This window comes from Orcinus orca, chromosome 20, assembly GCF_937001465.1.
Source record: "Orcinus orca chromosome 20, mOrcOrc1.1, whole genome shotgun sequence".
Taxonomy (NCBI): Eukaryota; Metazoa; Chordata; class Mammalia; order Artiodactyla; family Delphinidae; genus Orcinus; species Orcinus orca.
In genome coordinates this window covers 83,875-102,582 of record NC_064578.1, presented here as the reverse complement: position 1 = coordinate 102,582, position 18,708 = coordinate 83,875, and the positions used below count along the sequence as shown (strand labels likewise).

Below are 18,708 nucleotides of genomic sequence, written 5' to 3'. Positions count from 1 at the left end.
TTGAGATCCGCGTCAGGCCGTAGAGTAGACACCTAAGGAGAGGTCCCCGCGCCGTCGTCTTGGCCTCACCGCGCATGCGTCAGGCACCCGGAGGTCGGCTGGGGGTGTGGCGCCCTATGACCTATTCGCCGCTGCACTGGATGTTGCAGTGGCTGGTGGCGGCGGCCGGCAGCAGGGCGGTGGCCGTGCCGCTCGCCGTGCTGTGGCGATGCGGCGGTGGCCCACGAAGCGGCAGGACGGCTGGGGCAGGCGTGAGGGCCCTCGGAACCGCCCAGCAGGTGAGCGGGGAGGCGTTGCCCTCCGGTTCTGGGCGGCAGGGGCGGTGGCTGCGCTCGACGCCGCGATGACGCCATCCAGCTGCGCCGGCCGGCGCGGGGACCGGGTGTGGGAACCGGGACACCGAGTAGCGGAGGTGTGGCGGCGGCTACGACATCCCCCGGCCAGCGCGGGGGAGCGGGGCGCGGGAACCGGGTGCGGGAACCCGGGCACCGAGAGGCGGAGGCGCGGCGGCGGCGACCACACCCCCGGCCGGCTGGCCCCGGGGCTCCAGCCCATCCCCGCGGCTGAGCAGGCTGACGCTCGCCCGAACCGGTCTCCGTCTGTCCTCCGAGCCCCCGTCCTTTTCTTCGAAAGTTCCCGCTGCCTCTCAGCGCCCTGCCCACTGCCCGCGCGTCCTCATTCCGCTCTCCCAAGAGCCGCGTGCAGCGCATTGCGTTCAGGCCTCGCTCCGCTGCGAACCTACCGTGTCTCCTCGGGCGCCCGCTCCGACCGCGAGGTGGTTTCCTCCTGGGCTCAGCGGTGATATGACTTCTGCACTATCTCGCAGGGTTGCTCTCCGTTATGATGACGGACGTGAAAGAGTTTTGTCAAGTGTTATGTGGTTTTTATTCGAACAGCATTCGTCCAGTCCAGTTCTGCCACTCTAATCATAACTAACATTTTTTGAGGGCTTCCGTGCTAAGGGCTTTACGGGGACTGTCTCCTTTAAGTCTTATACCCGTCCTTTAGGTAGGAGCTGTTCTAACTCTATTTTATAGGCGAGGAAACGTAAGGCCACAACTGGTCAGCATCTTCGCTTTTAGATACTCCTGTATTGTACGCCTTCCCGTGGGTTAGATACTCTGAAATACACCATATTTTAAGGTTTGTTTTTGTACATCCCAGGGAGCAGTGATCACATTGAATTCTTTTCTGAGAGACTAATGTGGAGCCTCCGGATTTTGATCGGAGAAAGTTATCTTGGTTTTCAGACAGTAGTGAAAGACAGAGAAGGGTTCCATGGGTTCATTTTCTGTCCTGTCTTAAGGAGTGAACTTTTCCCTCTCATCTCTGTTCATTTCGGAGCTGGTGCACGTCAGTTTCAGGTTGTTTCCGCAATATCAGTGAAAGCAGAGCCTTTCACCTGTGGCCACGTGGCACTCAGCATTGCAGGGGGCTGTTCTAGTTGTTAACCGGGTGGAAGGCAGTAATTGACGGGGTGCAGCACAGGTGTGTCATGAATTCCGTGGACCTCAGTGGCTTTAGTTATGAAGGGAGGAAGTTGCATGATCTTTGGGTTCCTCCCCAGACTGAGCTGTTCTGTTCATCTGTGGAGTCTGCTAGCCAGGGCATGTCACAGGGAACAGGACAGGCAAGGGCTTTGCCCCATGAGCTGCTCTCCTTTGAGGGCTTGGTGACTTGTAGGCTGAGGGGGGCATGTGAAGGCTGGAGATGAAGTAGCAGACTGCTTTATAGTTAAAAGATGTGCCCTTTCAACTATAGTCAGCACTCCTCAAGGGGAAGCTTATGTTCTGGAAGTTTCTATGAGTTATTTTTTCATTCAGTGAGCTTCCTACATGGTTCCTGCCACACAAGACAACAAATGTGTCGGTAGCATGTTAGGCGGTTATATGAGGTATGAAGGAAGAGGAAGCAGAACAAAGGAAGTAGGAAACGAAGAGAAGGGGTGGAGGAGGGTAAATGTCACGTTATCTTAGGCGGGGTAATCGACTTCTGAAGGAAGTGAGGATTGAGCTGCGGGCAGATTCACAGGCGCCTGGTGGGGCTGTACCTGTGTGCCAGGGTCACCTGATTTGTGATCTTACAAAGAAAGGACCGTGGTACTTTGCTTGTTAAAGGGAGACTTGCTGTGCACAGCTTCACCTGTTGGCTTTGCATATCCAAACACCAAGAATGGGTGGTAGACCCCTGTCTTTGAGAGCTGCATCTGACCTAATGTGGTCCCCTAACCAAATCAGAAAAAGACTAAATTATAAATTAAAATAAAGGAATTGGATATTTTCTCAAGTTTTGGAGGCCTGAAGATCATACTTTGTCCTTCCAGGGCTGGAGGCCGCCTGACAGCAAGACTGGGCGCCAGAATCCTCGTCACACACCTCCAGCTCCCAGTGACCTTACCTCAGGCGCTCACCAGCCTCTCTGAACTTCTGCGTTCCCACCCCGCAGGGGGATGGCAGCACCTGCTTCCTCAGGGTGGGCACTGAAGAGCGGAGGAGGTGACCGAAGCGCCTGGCACCCAACCAGGGCCCAGGACCACCACCTTCTCTGCGCCTTTGCCTAGACTTCCCCTCACAGTGACAGCCTTTGTGACATCAGGTTCTGGTCCCCTTGTGCACGGTGACTTGCGACGGTGGGGAGGTGGCATTCATGGCGCAGAGGCTCCAGGAGCCTCATCACTGTTAACCGCCATGTCTCCTTCCTGAGCCTCCCTGTTTGGAGTTTTCCCTGATTTTAGTATCTTTCTCATAGCTTTACCTTACTTTTTAGTGCTCTGTGGCCTTTGATAGGGATGTGTGAATAATGTGGCTTACGAGCAAATTAATAATCACTAGGGAATGAGTTTGCTTTGGGGAATAGCCTGCCTCACCATGAAAGATGGCACGACTGGAATAACGCAAGTGTCGTCACCTGTGGATCCAGTTTCACTGTAACAAAATATTGGGAACAATCCAAATCTTTGGTTAGGTTGGGGTTTTTTTGGATACAGTTAGTAGTAGGTTAGTGAGTGTGCTTAGAGCTTGTTTTTTAGTATGGTGGCTTTTATTGTGCTCGTTTTTGCTGTAATGGCTTTTGACCTGTGATAGTGAAAAACCGAAATTGTCTCTAGTTCTGTCCTGAATTGATGTTAAGTATTGTTAGCAGCTTATGGTAAAAAGTGTTGTTTTCCTCTTTGAGAACTATAGAAAATACAACGTCTAGGAAAAACATTTGCTTTCCTGACAAAAATACTAACCTGTGGCTGATCAAAGATAAATCATAATACTCTGCTTTTTAAATTTCATATGATTTTAATGTTAGAATAATGTTTGTTTTTGAGGCTGTAAAAATTTCAGTGACTAAAATTGCCTCAGGCAGGAAGTGATTAGTTTTGTTTTGTTTTGTTTTTTGACAGCTGTAGCTATAAAAATTCTTCATGGGGCTTCTCTGGTGGTGCAGTGGTTAAGAATCCGCCTGCCAGTGCAGGGGACATGGGTTCGAGCCCTGGTCTGGGAAGATCCCACATGCCGCGGAGGAAGTAACTCCGTGCGCCACAACTACTGAGCCTGTGCTCTAGAGCCCCGTGCTCCACAACAAGAGAAGCCACCGCAATGAGGAGCCCGTGCACCGCAACAAAGAGTAGCCCCACTCGCTGCAACTAGAGAAAGCCCGAGTGCAGCAACGAAGACCCAACGCAGCCAAAAATAAAAAATAAATAAATTAAAAAAAAATTCTTCGTGTACCTCTGCATTGCATTTAGTTTCTTCTTCTCCTGTTTGAATCATATTTTTAATGAGATAAAGCAGATAAAGGACTTAGGTTTACACCCCAGCCCAAATCCTGGTCCCTTTGCGCCTGTAACTGCCGCTGTGAGAAGATGCCCCATCGGATTGCAGGGGAAGCTAATTCTCTTTCCCGTTTCAGTGCCTCCTGGGAATCCGCTTTCAGCAGTTGGCTCTGTGGAAGAGACAGACGTCAGTTTCCCAGTGGCTGTGTTCAAAACCACCCAAAGGTACCTGTCTTTCTCTTACCATCGTTGGCAGCATAAGGTCACAGGAACCGAGGCGAGTGTGGCTTCCTTGGTGTCCTGCATCATGGGGAGTGGGGACAGGGTGCATGATGGCTCAGGAGGCCTGGACCTCTCGTTTTCTGGCTTCCACATTCAGTCACACTTAGCTCTCCCCATTTCTGGGTTACCTGCCCCACGCCTTTACAGTGTTGATCTATTGGTGTAGGTGGTGAAAGAGAAACTCTTTCAGTAGGAAGTTGCTGCTGGGTGAATCTTTGGCGATGCATGGGAACAAACCTTTGTTTCTGCACATCTGAGGGCCAAGCTGAGTCTCACGTTTGGAAAGCAGAACAGAGATCTCGTGTAGACTGCAGTTAGTTTGGGGCACGTGTGCCCCCGGGGGCGGGCTGTGGGCTGTGCTCAACGCTTCTCGGGAGACCCTGTGTGCAGTGCAGAGCAGAAGGCAGTTAGGACGTGGCGGCGCATGCTGGTCTCACCAAGCTGAAGTCAGGAAGAAAACCCGCTTCTCCCTTACTCGTCCTCTCCTGGGTTGACAGTATGGCTACTTTTGTGAGTGTGGTGTGTGCTCTTAAAGTACCAGAACCTCATCATTTTGTCCCAGTGGGTTTGAGAAGTTCTTTAAGAGGAGTAGAAGAAACACAGACTTAGAAAACCAACAGCTCCAAAACAAAAACAAAAACGAAAACAAAATGGTAAAAGGGACACTTGACAAATCAGATTGTCAAAATTGTACATTTGAGAATTTTTTAATTCTTTAATTAAGTTAAGTAATTAATTTATTTTTGGACACACGTGCAGCATGTGGGATCCTAGTTCCCCGACCACGGATTGAACCCTTGCCCCCTGCAGTGGAAGCACAGCGTCCTAACCACTGGACCGCCGGGGAAGTCCCCACTGGAGGATTTTTTTTATTATTTTTTTTTTAAAGCGTTCATTGATTTTGAGTTAGTCTGGGGAGGTGAGCGGCTGGTGGCCCGTGCGTGGGTGGGCCTGGTATTTCCTTCCCTTCACTCGTTTGTGGACGTGGCCTCCCTCCCTCCCTTTGTCTTCGGGGCTCAGCACCTCCATAGCTTGTGTGGATCTGAAGCCTCGACAAATCTGTTTGTGAAGTTACAGCGTAGTTTGGTGATGTGGGTGGGTGAAGTGAATATTCAGCGGGTGTGTTTCTCCTGGGAAATGTCTCCTGTTCGGGTAGCCAGGAGCAAGAAGTGGAGCGGGGCCCATGAAAGCTCGTTGGGAGGAGTGCTTACATGATTCGCTACAAACGTAAGACTTCTTTGAAGGCTCGTGTTTTGTCCTTAATGTTTATGCACATCTTCCCTCTATCCTATAATATGTCTGGCTGTTCCTGGGATCATTCTGGCCTTCGGGCTTCCATGGCTTTGCGTTGGGCTTGCTGCAGTGGGGCCATGTACGTCGTGGGGCAGCTCGGGCTTTTATCCTGGAACTTGTGTGAATGTTGTGCTCAGGCCCTGCGTCTGCTGTTGTTGGCTGGCTGTGGATGGATTGCCTAGTGGAGAAAGTGATTTTTGTCTCAAGCCTCTGTGTGCCCACCTTTTCTTTACTCAGGGGAATGCTTTTTTTTTTTTTAATATTTATTTGGCTCTTAGTTGCAGCACGCAGGATCGTCATCGCCGTGTGCTGGATCTTTCTTAGTTATGACACTCGGGCTCCTTAGTTGCGGCATGCGAGCTCTTAGTTGTGGCATGTGGGATCTAGTTCCATGACCAGGGATCGAACCCGGGACCCCTGCATTGGGAGCGCGGAGTCTTAGCCACTGGACCACCAGGGAAGTCCCAGCAATCTTCATTTTAAAACAGCATTGTTTTTTTTCCTGGTTACAGATGTAATACATGCTTGCTGCAAAAAAATTTGGGGAAATAAAAAGTATAAAGAAAGAAAGCACCATCTGCTAACTCAGGCTGGCCTTTTTTTCCATCCTCCTGGCCAGTCTGAAAGCAGAGCTGCTCACTCTTTTACACCCTCTGTCTGACCGTCCTGTTGCACACTCCGGCAGTGGTGCACCGCGCTGGGGGAAGTGTGAGGGATCAGCTGGGCAGGGGTCCCACGGGGCAGGGAGGATGCGCCATGTCTTCGCCTCCATGAACCTGAGAGCTGGCGGGGCCTGGCTGGCTGGGGCTCCGCGTGCTGGCGGAGAAGCCAGGGCGGGCAGTCACCTGGAGTCCTGTTTGCCGTGGTTTCAGCTGTGTTACAGGCGTCGGGTGGTGGTGAGGTTCCACACTCAGGATCGTGTCCTTGGCGTGCAATCCCCAGTTTTCCCGTTGTTTCCAGGAGGAGCTGTGGTGTTTCCAGTGGTTATGGTGGTGTTGACAGCAGGCCATGTCTGAAGCTCCCCAGAGGGCTTGTGCCTTCTGGGCAGCGGGCTGTTTAGGCGACAGCAGCTAGCAGGCCTTGGCGCTGCACTTTCATTCTCGTCGGCACTGTTTTCTTGTGGTGCCTGCTGTCCGACCAGGGATTGAACCTGGAAAGCCCAGAATCCTAACCATTAGGCCACCAGGGAACTTCCCTCCTTCAGGATTTTTTTTTTTTTTTTCTCTTTTGCGGTACGCGGGCCTCTCACTGCTGTGGCCTCTCCCGCTGTGGAGCACAGGCTCCGGGCGCGCAGGCTCAGCGGCCATGGCTCACGGGCCCAGCCGTTCCACGGCATGTGGGATCTTCCCGAACCGGGGCACAAACCCGTCCACTGCATCAGCAGGCGGACTCTCAACCACTGCGCCACCAGGGAAGCCCTCCTTTGGGATTTTTAAAGCCAGTTTGGAGGCTTAGTGCTCAGATGTGCCACATTTTAATCCCTCTTCTTGCATTGGTTCCTGTTTATTAAAATAATCCCAGGCTAAAATTGTCCATGTTAGTAGGAAACAAAACCAAGACCTGTCCTGCGGAGTGTGAGCTGCCCTCGGAGAGAGGCGCAGCCCATGTGTGTGAGGCTCGTCTGAGGAAGAGGCCCAGGGTTGCTATGCCGTGCCCTGCCTGGGACCTCAGCTCTTCTGACTGCTCGTCTCTTTTCTAGGTGGACTGGCTGGAAGTCGTGAACAAACAGTTTGTGGGTGTTATTACTGCCCCTGGGACATCGTCTGAGGTGAGGGCTGGGTTCAAGGCCGGTGTCCTAGACGTAGGTTTTGGTTTTAGCGTAAGGTGTAGTTTTCTGGGAATTCCCTCGTGGTCCAGTGGTTAGGACTCTGAGCTCTCACTGCTAAGGGCGCAGGTTCAATCCCTGGTCGGGGAACTAAGATCCCGCAAGCCTCGTGGCCAAAAAGAAGGTATAGTTTTCTGTTTTTTTAGAGAAATGTCTTCCCTGGTTTCACTTTCCAGCACCCACTTGTGCTCGTTTGTTTTGGTGACACGACAGGAACAGTCTTCCGAGTAGCGCAGGACCCTCATAAAGCTACAACAGTGCTTCAGTTTTGCCGAGTAACACGTGCCAGCTGCCAGCTGAGATCTGGAAGGGGGAAGAATAAAATGACGGAGGAAGGCGACGTCAGCTGTCGATGGGCATTTATACTTCGACCTCAGACCTAAGCCTGTGGTTTGGGGCCAGGACAGGTGGCCTGTCAGAGCTGCTCCGGGCTTTGCTGGGAGAGGCGCTGGGGAGGGGTGGCGGCTGTGGGGGGCACCCCCTACAGCGCCTGGCGCCTTGGTCTCTGTAGAAGTTTGTGTGGTTCAACATCGGCAGCGTGCACACCTTCGAGCGCAACCTGGAGACCGTCCACTGGGAACTGGGCATCGAACTCCCGGAGCAGGCGGCCGTGGTCTACACCACCGAGAGCGATGGGTGAGTGGACGCAGCTGGGCCTGGTACTGGCCACGCAGCACTTCCTGCTGTACCCGCTCAGGCGTGTTACAGGCGTTCTCCGATAGTCACGGTGTCTGTGGTGGAAGATAAATTTGTTGGCTCTGTTTTTATTGAGGAAAGAATTGATCGGGGAAATGTTTAGCTAGGCAGCCTGAGGACTGTGCAGTGGGCCGGGAAGGGTTCAGCTGCGGGGAGGCTGTGCTGGGTCTGGAGGGGTTCTGAGGGAGGGGCCGCAGCTGCCCTGCCCGCCCCACAGGTGAAATCGAGCAGGTAGGTGTGCGTGGATGGGGGAAGCTGCATATACAGGTTGGCACATTAAAAAACAAACTGTTGGGGCTTCCCTGGTGGCGCAGTGGTTGAGAGTCCGCCTGCCGATGCAGGGGACACGGGTTCGTGCCCCGGTCCGGGAAGATCCCACATGCCGTGGAGGCGCTGGGCCTGTGAGCCATGGCCGCTGAGCCTGCGCGTCCGGAGCCTGTGCTCCGCAACGGGAGAGGCCACAACAGTGAGGGGCCCGCGTACCGCAAAAAACACACAAAAAAAACTGTTCCCTTTTGTGTAGCAAAACCAAGTTCTGGAGCCGTCCACTGTTCATGGCCTGGAGGCAGTGTTTCTGGCTTGCCTCTCAAGGGAATGTGACAGATGGTTTTCTTGGACTTTCTAGGTCTTTCTTGCGAAGCCTGGTGCCCACCTTTCTCCTGATCGGAATCCTCCTCTATGTCGCAAGGAGGGGCCCGATGGGGGCTGGGCATGGCAGGAGAGGAGGGGGCCTCTTTACCGTTGGCGAGACCACAGCCAAGATCATGAAGAACAACGTCGGCGTGCGCTTTGCAGACGTGGCTGGTTGCGAAGAAGCCAAGTTGGAGATCATGGAGTTTGTGAATTTCCTGAAGAATCCCAAGCAGTATCAGGACCTCGGGGCCAAAATTCCAAAGGTACTGATTTGAGAAAACATGATGCTCTGAGCTTCGCCCTGGTTCATTGTGGACAGAGCTGGGACAGTGTAGCTTTTGGTAATGATACTGTGTCTTATTAATCACAGTGGAGAGTGGAAATCGCATTTGCAGAGTAGTAAAGTGAAAATCCTCTTATCTGATCAGCTGTTTTAAACTATGAAACTGGAATCCTAGGGACAGTGCACGCCCACCTGGAGTGTGTTTATTTCACCTTCAAGTGCAGACTACGTCTTTGTTGGTGTGGTGTCTCGTTTAGAGCACAGGCCTTCCTTTGAGTTTGGCCCCAGTGATCAAATTCTCTGTTAAATATCTTGCACAAAGCAATTAACGTCTATAGTTTTGTTTCTTTAAAATGAACTGAGAACGTAGAAGCAATCTGAGTGCAGGATCCTATATTTTTATGACTTTTTCTTACTCTTTCAGTTTTCTATCCATTCAGTTTGACAGCATTTTTCTTTAACAGTTTGCCTTTATTACTTTATTATCTAAAGCCTTCAACTTTGTTTTTGAAAAAACAGCTTTCTTTACCATTACTTATTATCAAAGTATATAATTAAAATAAGCTCATGGAATTCCCTGGCGGTCTAGTGGTTAGGACTTGGGGTTTACCTTGCCATGGCCCGGGTTCAATCCCTGGTTGGGAAACTAAGATTCTGCAAGCAGTGTAGTGTGGCCAAAAAAAAAAAAAAACAAGCTATCAAGTACAACTCTCGTAAATGGGTCTGGGATCAGATGCAGCTGCCTCTCGGGAAGCCCACGAGCAAGTAGTGGGACAGGTGTGCGGTGTGGATGCAGGTTGGGGTGCTGTGCGGAGGAAGTGGAGCTACGGTGATTCTGGCCACTCCTCTACCTGTGGGTGCCCCTGGGCATCGACCTTTTGAGGGCCTGGCTGAAGCTGTGAGTCCTTTTCCCAGAAAGGTTTGCGTCTCACACGGAATAGATTCACAGACCCCTCGAGGCGTCCCTGGGCCCTGGACCAGGCTCCGAGCTCTCGGGTGGGTGGTGCTCACCTCACTGACCTTCCTGGTGGCCCCGTGCTTCCCCCAGCGTGCCCTGAACAACAGGAGAGCATGACTGACCGCTGGGGCTTTGTGGGCAGGAGGTTTGTACTTCTGTCTGACCACCTGGTGAGAGCTGGCTGGAAAGCCGGGTGTGGGGGGCACAGAAGGTGCCCTGCCTTGAGGAGACCCTCTGCGAATCCGCATCCACGTTCACGGGGACGTGGGGCCCTGACGCCTTGTGGTTTTGAGTTTTGTGGCTCCCTCCTCCCTCCCTTTACGTATTTTAGTTTTGTCCTTAAAGACTTAAAAAAACAACCTTAGAGTCTCCTTTGAAATAAGTAGATATTAACCCACACCCTCGACTAGAAATGGAGCAATAGGAGCCCCGTTTAAATCTCTCCTCGTTTTTCACGTGTAATGGTAACCCCAAAAGGAGCACTGAGGTGTGTTTCTGGGGCGTGAATTATGAATTTCAACCTTAAGTAAGCGTAGAAAAAGGCAGGTTGTCGATCAGGAAGCACAGGTGCCAGTGACCACACACAGGTGCCGCCTTCACAGCTGCCGGTGGACGAGCTGGACAGAATCACGTGACCAGGTCTGGGGAGTGGGCTCTTGTTCGTCCTGGTGTGAGTTGGTGTGTTTCGTAGGGCAGTTTGGCAAAGACCGTTAAACATCAGACCGCGAGATCCAACGAGCCCTGCCCTGGGAGCGTTGCCTGAAGAGATAACCTGCTCGGCTGGACTGGGGGTGTGGGGGGCTTTCCCATGTCTGCAGCGTTTGAACATTTCATGGTGAACGTGCGTTCGCTTTACAAGCAGGAAGTATCACACTGAAAGCAAACCTTAGCCGACCCGCGTGGAGCAGGCCTAGAAAACGCCTGTTCAGTAGAACGTGACTGTCTCCTCGGCTCCGTCTGTACCCTTTCAGAACCAGGCATTGCCTTTCTGTTTCAGGGAGCCATGCTCACTGGTCCTCCTGGTACCGGCAAAACGCTTCTCGCCAAGGCGACTGCAGGGGAGGCCAGTGTGCCCTTCATCACCGTGAACGGGTCCGAGTTCCTGGAAATGTTTGTCGGCGTCGGTCCAGCTCGGGTAGGTGGATGCGCCCTTGTCCTTGCCCTGGGCTTCGTGTGGGACCCTGGCAACAGGCGCAGAGCACAGATGTGCAGGGGGACCCGGGCGGGCAGGCAGAGCAGCTGAGATGAGAATCGAGTGCCAGAGGCGAGGGCTTAGCTTGGTGAGCTCTTTAGTCCTGTGTTGGTACCAGTGGCAAAGCAGACCCTGCGTGGACTCCTGTTTCACGTCCGTGACGTGTATGCAATGGCCTGAATAAATGCTCCCTGTGTCTTGTTCGTTGAGGAGATTGACGCGATGGGCAGGAATTGCGGCCGTGGGCACTTTGGGGGCCAGAGCGAGCAGGAGAACCCCTGAACCAGCTGCTCGTGGAGCTAGACGGTGAGCGGCTGCACGACCGTCCCCCAGGCCTTCCTCTGTGCGGGACCTTCCCGGGCGAGAACCCCTGCTTGCTGTGTTTTGAGGAAGGCTGTTTTCGGCACACACAGTGGAGGGAGCTGCCCTCAGAGCTCAGTGCAGGACGGGGCCGACACCCAGGCTCCTTCCACGTTGGCCTCTGACCCGGGCCGCCTCCTGGCCCAGAACCCCTCTCCGCTCTCCCCCCTGGGGACCACTGCTCGGGGAGGTCCCAGCTCCGCGTGACAGCCCGGCAGCCCTGCCGAAGCTTCGCGGGAAGTGTCTAGGCGTTCTTACTAGTTTCCAGATTTGGAGAAGCTTTTGTCGGACCTTTGGCAGGCCTTGTCGTCGCTTTGGCTTTGGGGCTGTGTTGGAGTCCCCGACATGACCCAGGGTTTGGTGATTCGCCGGGAGGACTCCATGTTTAGTTGGATTCAGGACCACGGTTGAGTGGGGAGCAGGTGCCTGGTGGCCAGGGAAGCTGGTCACAGCCTCTGGAGCCCTGGAGTCACAGGATGCAGCTACTTCCGTGGCAGCGGGCTGGGTGACACTCGGGAGTGGGGTTTCCCCTGGGGGCTGGTCACGTGGCAGCCTCTGCCCAGTACGTGCTACGATCCCAGCCTCCCAGGAGGAAGGCAGGTGCTTCGCAGAAACCACACGTCTGCACGCACAGTTGAGGCACAGGGAGCCCCTCTTATCAGGGAGCGGTTCTGAATCCCAGGTCCCAGAGGTGGCCGAGGGCCCCCGTGAGCAGGCCTTTCTGCAGATGAGTGCTGGGTGAGCTCAGGCCCCCGCCGCCCCGCCTGCCTTCCAGTCAGGCTCCCTGAGCCCAGCAAGCCGTCCGGGGCCTGGGTGGAGGGAGGTCTCCGCAGCGGCCCAGGGCCCCGATGGTGGAGGCTCTGCCCGGCCCCTGCAGCTCGCTGCATGGTGTCAGAGGCTGGCTGTAATAGACCAGTAATGAATTAGGATGGGCGTCCGTGGCCTGAGGAACGTCTGGTTACCCACCAGTGCACGTGTGCCTCAGTCAGCATTGGGGGCCGCGGGGACCAGAGCCACTGGTTGCCTCCTGAGACAGGTCAGAGCTAGCCCTGGGCGTGAGTGTCCGCCCCACACTGAGCGGCCTGTGCAGTGGGCTGCGGGCCCGCAGGAGAAGCAGGCCCAGCATGGGGCTTCCGGGGTGGGTGGCAGGGGTCCTGGGAAGACGGGGCCAGCTGCGCAGGGGAGAAGGCCTGGGAAGAGGAGAGTCTCCTGCTGCCTGGGCCCCCTCCTTGGGCTCACCTGCTTCTCATGTCCAGGGTTCAGCTCTACCACGAGCGTCATGGTGCTGGCGGGCACCCACCGCCCCGACATCCTTGACCTGGCCCTGACGCGGCCCGGCCGGTTTGACCGTCAGATTTGCATTGGTGAGTGTGCTGGTTGCCTCGGTGCTGAGGCTTGGCTTTTCCTTCCTTTGGGTTAAAAGTTGGGTTAGATCTTTAGCTGTGTATTTGGAGGAGATTTTGATCGGGGTCCTAAAGCCGTTAATACAGTGTTGTGAAAACGGTGGAGGTGCGTGGGTGCCCCCCACTTTGGGAAGAACAGGTGTACTTGGGGCTGGGGGAAGGTCGCTGCAGTCCATGCAGGTGGGAGCGAGGTGACAGACTTGGATCCTTCGGCTTTTACTTTCTGTGCGCCGTTAGCGAGGAAGCATTCACCCTGGCCCTTGCCACTGGTGAGGAGATCCTGGGAGTTTAGGACTTGAGTCCTGCGCGGACACCCGGCTGCCAGGGCAGCCAGAGTTTTGCTTGTGGTTGGGTCCCTGTCCTGGGATGGATTTGCGTGGGCCAGAGGCTCCACGGTCAGGAAGTTCTTTGATGTGTTGAAGAGCTGAACGTACGTGACCTGTGGGTCGTTTCTGCCGCGGGGAGCTCCCTGGCCCGGGTCGGACAGCCAAGTGTGCAGCACAGACACGCAGGGGAGGGCCCTTGCAGTGAAGTGGCTGCAGGTGGGCCCGCCCTGGCCCTCAGTGCCTCTCTCTCTGTTAGGCCCCCCTGACATCAAAGGCAGGTCGTCCATCTTCAGGGTCCACCTGCGTCCACTCAAGTTGGACGAGAGCCTCAGTGAGGACGCCCTGGTGAGGAAGCTTGCGGCCCTCACTCCAGGCTTCACAGGTGAGTGTGGCCAGGTGGGCCGTGCGGGTCTGGACATGTCGGTGGGTGGTATCTGGTTGTGCCACTTGGTCCTGGCATGTGCTACCCTTGTCCTTAGAACTTTTGAGTCTGACGGACATATCGGAGGCCTCAGAGATGATTAACCCCAAGGCTGGCTTGTGCCTGTTTGAACTCCTGCCACCCCGGGAACATAGTGCAGTGACGTCTTGTCCCCTTGGCATGCTGCCCATTGAAGGGGTCATGGTTCAGCACTTCCCAAATTGGATGACAGACCTGAGTCTCCACGTCCAAGAAATTGAATAAACTCCAAGTAGGGATAAACCCAGAGACGTCCACACTGAGATACAGTGTAATTCATGTTGGTCAGAGATAACGAGAGACTGTTGAAGCCAACCAGACAGAAGGGACACCTAGTGGGGACGGGTCTTCAGTAAGGTTAACAGCCGATTCTTCTTGGAGACCATGAGGCCAGAAGGCCGTGGATCTGGCAAGACGGTTCTTCAATAGGGAAGGAGAAATAAAGGCATTCCTAGATTGTTTTTTAAAGTTGAGGGAACTTACTATATTTAAACCTGCCCTCCAGGAAATGCTGGAGTCCTTTGGGCTGAAATGAAAGGGCGCTGGCCAGTGACTCGAAGCTGTGTGGGGAAATAGCCCTGGGAGAGGCAACTGCATAGGTAAACGTAAAGGCCAGCATCCTGTGTGTTTTTGGTTTGCAGCTCCTCTGTGTTCCCTTTATGATTTAAAGGGCAGGTGCTTAAACCCATAAAGACATGTCTGTGTTAATGGGCACACGACGTAAAAAAAAAAAGTAACCTGTGAAGGTGGGAGGGGCTGTGTAGGAACAGAACCTTTGTACGTTGTTAAAGCTGGAAAGGGAAAAACTGATTCTAACCTCCCCGTGGAGCTTCCAGGGGACTGAAGAGCCAGCACAGTCTGTGCAGAGCAGAGATGGAAGACACACTTCCCTAATGCAGAACTTACTACAAAGCTCCAGCAAACAGAAGGGGGCTGCTGGCGCAAGGGTGGGCGTCGACCAGTAGAGTAGAACTGGGAGCCTAGATGTGCGCTTGTGCATCTCGGTCAGTTGTTGTTTTTTTTAATTTATTTTATTCATTTATTTTTGGCTGCGTTGGGTCTTCATTGCGTGCGGGCTTTCTCTAGTTGTGGCGAGCGGGGGCTACTCACTTTTTTTTTTTTTTTTCTTTTGCGATACGCCGGCCTCTCACTGTTGTGGCCTCTCCCGTTGCGGAGCACAGGCTCCGGACGCGCAGGCTCAGCGTCCATGGCTCACGGGCCCAGCCGCTCCGCGGCATGTGGGATCTTCCCAGACCGGGGCACGAACTCGTGTCCCCTGCATCGGCAGGCGGACTCTCAACCACTGTGCCACCAGGGAAGTCCTTGGTCAGTTGTTTTTGTCAAGGGTGTGAAGACCATTTGATGGGGAAAGAATAGTTTGTTCAATCAAATGCGCTGGGACGACGGTGTCCACAAGCAAAAGGACGAAACTAGACCTTAGACCACATGCAGCGGTCAAGTCAAAATGGATAAGAGACCTAAACTGTGGAGCTAGAACTATAAAGGTCTTAAAAGAAAATCTTCGTGACCTTGGATTTGGCAATGGTTTCTTAAAGCACAAGCAACAAGTGAGAAAACAAATTAGACTTTTTCAAAATTAAAATCTTTTGTGCGTCAAGGGACATTATTGAGGTGAGAGAAGACAGCCCACAGAATGGAAGAAACTATTTGGAGATTATGCATCTCGTAGGGGTTTATAATCCAAAATATTTAAAGAACCCGATTTAAACATGGGAAAAGGATTTGAACATTTTTCCAGAGAAGGTCTGCAGGTGGCCAGAAAGCACACGAGCAGGTGCTCAGTGATGGTAGGAAAATGCACATCAAAACCACAGTGTGGTGCTGCCTCACGCCCACCAGGATGGCCGTAAGAGGCAGATGCATGAGTCGCCAGGGCTGTAGGGAGGCGGCCGTGCTCACATGGTGCTGGTGGGGATGTAAGATAGTGTGGCCACGGGGATCCACCTGGCAGTTCTTCCAGAAGTGAAGGACAGTTACCGTATGACCCCAGTTCCACTCCTCGGTATCTAAGAGAATTGAAAACATTTGTTCACACAAAGGCTTTACACAGATGTTCACAGCAGCATAATTCATAATAGCCGAGAGGTAGAGGCCACCCGTGTCCAGCGGTGCGTGACCGGATAGGTGTGTGTAGAGTGGGTACAGAGGGCCAGCTGTACTGGCCATGTTATATCAGGGACTTGAGCGTCCGTGGAGTTTGCTATCTCCTGTGGAGGCCTCGGGGCGGCTGTGCATGTGATGGAACCTCATTCAGCTGTGAAAAGGGATGAAATAACCAATACACGCTACGATAGCAGATGAACGTGAAAACACTGTGTCGAGTGAAAGAAGCACACAAAAGACCACCTATCATGTGATTCCATTTATGTGAAACGTCCGGAAGAAGCAAATCCATAGAGATAGAAAGTAGGTTAGTGGTTGGCTGGGCATGTGTACAGGAATTAGCCACATACGTCACATCGGTGATGGAAACGTCTGAAATGAGATCAGCGCAATGGTCGCACATCTTGATAAACTTACCAAAAGTGTTTGAAACGTACACTTAAAACGGATAGATTTTATGTTAAATAACTCATACCTCAGTAAATTGTTCAACCAAAATACTGGCTGAAAGCAACGGTGACTGACAGAGCAGGTCCCGTTTCCTTCCAGTCCTTGACCTAGTTTAGCTCTGGTCCCTCTGCTGGAGATTTTCCTCTAACAGTCCGCCCTGGGGCACTGATGGGACTGTTTCTCCTTTTCCGGGTCAGGTGCTGATATTTCTAATGTTTGCAACGAAGCGGCCCTGATCGCCACCCGCCACCTGAGTCCTTTTGTCCAGGAGAAGCGCTTGGAGCAGGCGGTTGAGAGGGTCGTCGGAGGCGAGCCGGGCAGTGCTGGGGGGCGGTTTCCAGCTTTGACCCACAGCGGGCCCACCCTGGGGCCCAGCTTCACTTCAGTGAGCTGCAGTCGTGGACAGTTTTCCAGACCAAAATCTGGGACTTGGGATCTGCCAGCAGCTTTCGTGCTCTTACTAGAGCAACATTTAGAATTTCAAAGAGATGTAACCTCCAGGGTGCTGCGTCAGACCCAGGTTCGGGTGCTGCCCGTGGCCGAGAGGCAGGTTTTTTGCGTGCTTCCTTGGGAAGCTTCAGCGTGGGGTAGAGGTCTCCCGAGTGCCCTCCCGGGAACGGAGGTCCGGGAGGTGTCCGTGTGGCCAGCAGCTGTCCTTCATGATCCCGCCCCACAGCTGTGAGAACCAGCCCGTCTCCAGACAGCAGGTTGGCAGGGCTGCTTTGTCTTTGCTTCATGTTTTATTGAAGTGTGGTGTGCACAGACAAGTGTCAGTGACCCAAGGCAGTCGCCACAGCTGCTCGACGCTGTCCTGGCGGCGCCGCTGAGCTGACCAGCCCTGAAGCTGAGCTCATGCGAGTCGTGGTGCCTTCTCTGTGCCCTGTTCCCTGCCTGCAACTGGGTGTAGGCGGCATAGAGAGCGCTCCTGGTCTCCCTGCGTCCGGCTTCACTGCCAGTCAGGCCACGGAGAGTAGCTAACCCCCTTGGCTACAAACGGGCCCCCAAAGGCACCTGCCGCTTGCACGGTGGGGCAGAAGGCAGTGTAGCGTCTGGTGTGGAGGGACAGGTGCCTGTCCTGGGCGGACGGAGGCCCTGAGCAGCCCCCAACACACCCGCGGTGCAGAATGGGGCCTTGGCACCCACATCTCAGCTGTCCGTTTGTCCTCTGCCTCTTGCCGTGAACTTGACTTGCAGGTCTCGAGAAGAAGACGCAGGTCCTACAGCCCAGCGAGAAGACGACGGTGACCTACCGTGAGGCTGGCCACGCGGTGGTGGGCTGGTTCCTGGAGCACGCAGACGCCCTGCTCAAGGTTGGCCCATCCCCCTGCGCATCTGCGGTGTGGTTCAGGGCCCACTCCCCTCCCGGGGGTGCTGTGTGGGCACGGTGCATTCCAGGTGGCGGCCCTCTTCACTCTTTGAGGATGTAATCGTCTAGAATTTGTTACATGATTCCCTGAGGGGTGGGTGGGCAGAGGGGGGGGTGCTGGGTCCAGGAGGGGTCTGGATGCTGGCCACCTGACACCTGGAGGTTCCACGTTAAACTCACCTCACTCTAAACTTTCCCCTGACGGCACGGCTCCTCCACAGCTTCCTGGGACGGCGGGACAGAGGGGGTTTCTGTGTTCATCCTTGGGGTGACCTGTCAGCGCTGGGGCCCAGGGTTTCCTCTCCTCCTCCGGGATACCCGGGGACCCTGGGGGTGACAGGGCACGCCTGCCGTATCTGGCAGGTGTCCATCATCCCCCGGGGCAAGGGGCTCGGGTACGCCCAGTGCCTGCCCAGGGAGCAGTACCTGTACACGCGGGAGCAGCTCTTCGACCGCATGTGCGCCATGCTGGGTGGCCGGGTGGCCGAGCAGCTGTTCTTCGGGCAGATCACCACGGGGGCCCAGGACGACCTGAGGAAGGTCACCCAGAGTGCCTACGCCCAGGTAAGGCAGTGTCCGCGGGGGCTGGGAAGGGGGCTCAGGGCACCGTCTGCCAGGCTCACACCCGCCCCTCGCCTGCCCCAGATTGTGCAGTTCGAGATGAGCGAGAAGCTGGGCCAGGTGTCCTTCGACCTCCCCTGGCCTGGCAAGGCACTGGTGGAGAAGCCGTACAGCGAGGCCACGGCCCAGCTCATCGACCAGGAGGCTCGGCGGCTGGTCAGCTCTGCGCACACGCACACCCTGGACCTGTTGACGCGCTCCCGGGAGCGGGTGGACGAGGCGAGTGGGGCCGGCCCGTCCCCAGGGTCGGGGCAGGGGCTCTGCGGGGTGCCGAGCGGACGGCCTGACCTGGCCCGGTGTGCAGGTGGGCAGGCGGCTGCTGGGGAAGGAGGTGCTGGAGCGTGCCGCCATGGTGGAGCTGCTTGGGCCCCGACCCTTTGCGGAGAAGACCGCCTACGAGGAGCTCGTGGAGGGCACCGGTGGCCTGGAGGACACGTCCCTTCCCCAGGGACTGAAGGGCTGGTGCTGGGGGCCGGAGGAGGGCGGCACGGAGTGCCCCCTGCAGGAGAGCCCAGCCTAGCGCCCCTGCCTGGAGAGCAGCCTCCGGAATCTCCAGAGAGCAAATTAAAACGCGTGATAATCACAAATGGGTGTTTTCAGGTCAGGGTCCTCTGAGCCCACGGGGATTCCAGCTCCCAGAACTTGCCCTTCCACCGAGGCGGGGGCTGGGACC

General features: G+C 54.8%; 1 protein-coding gene and 1 long non-coding RNA gene across 2 annotated transcripts; both read left to right on the top strand.

Annotated features, from left to right (window-relative positions):
• The first annotated feature begins 74 nt into the window (after window positions 1-74).
• Window positions 75-18,622, top strand: LOC101269332 (AFG3-like protein 1). The gene is given in 14 exon segments (XM_049703582.1): window positions 75-278; window positions 7,038-7,106; window positions 7,675-7,799; window positions 8,485-8,755; window positions 10,731-10,868; window positions 11,139-11,199; window positions 11,202-11,231; window positions 12,542-12,649; window positions 13,271-13,396; window positions 16,246-16,356; window positions 17,243-17,358; window positions 17,778-17,978; window positions 18,060-18,254; window positions 18,340-18,622. Coding segments are annotated over 14 exon segments (1,971 nt in total). The 3' UTR covers window positions 18,556-18,622.
• Window positions 2,352-3,707, top strand: LOC125962723 (uncharacterized). The gene is made up of 2 exons (XR_007474368.1): window positions 2,352-2,595; window positions 3,392-3,707. It is a non-coding gene; the product is annotated as an uncharacterized LOC125962723 (long non-coding RNA).
• Window positions 18,623-18,708: the final 86 nt, after the last annotated feature.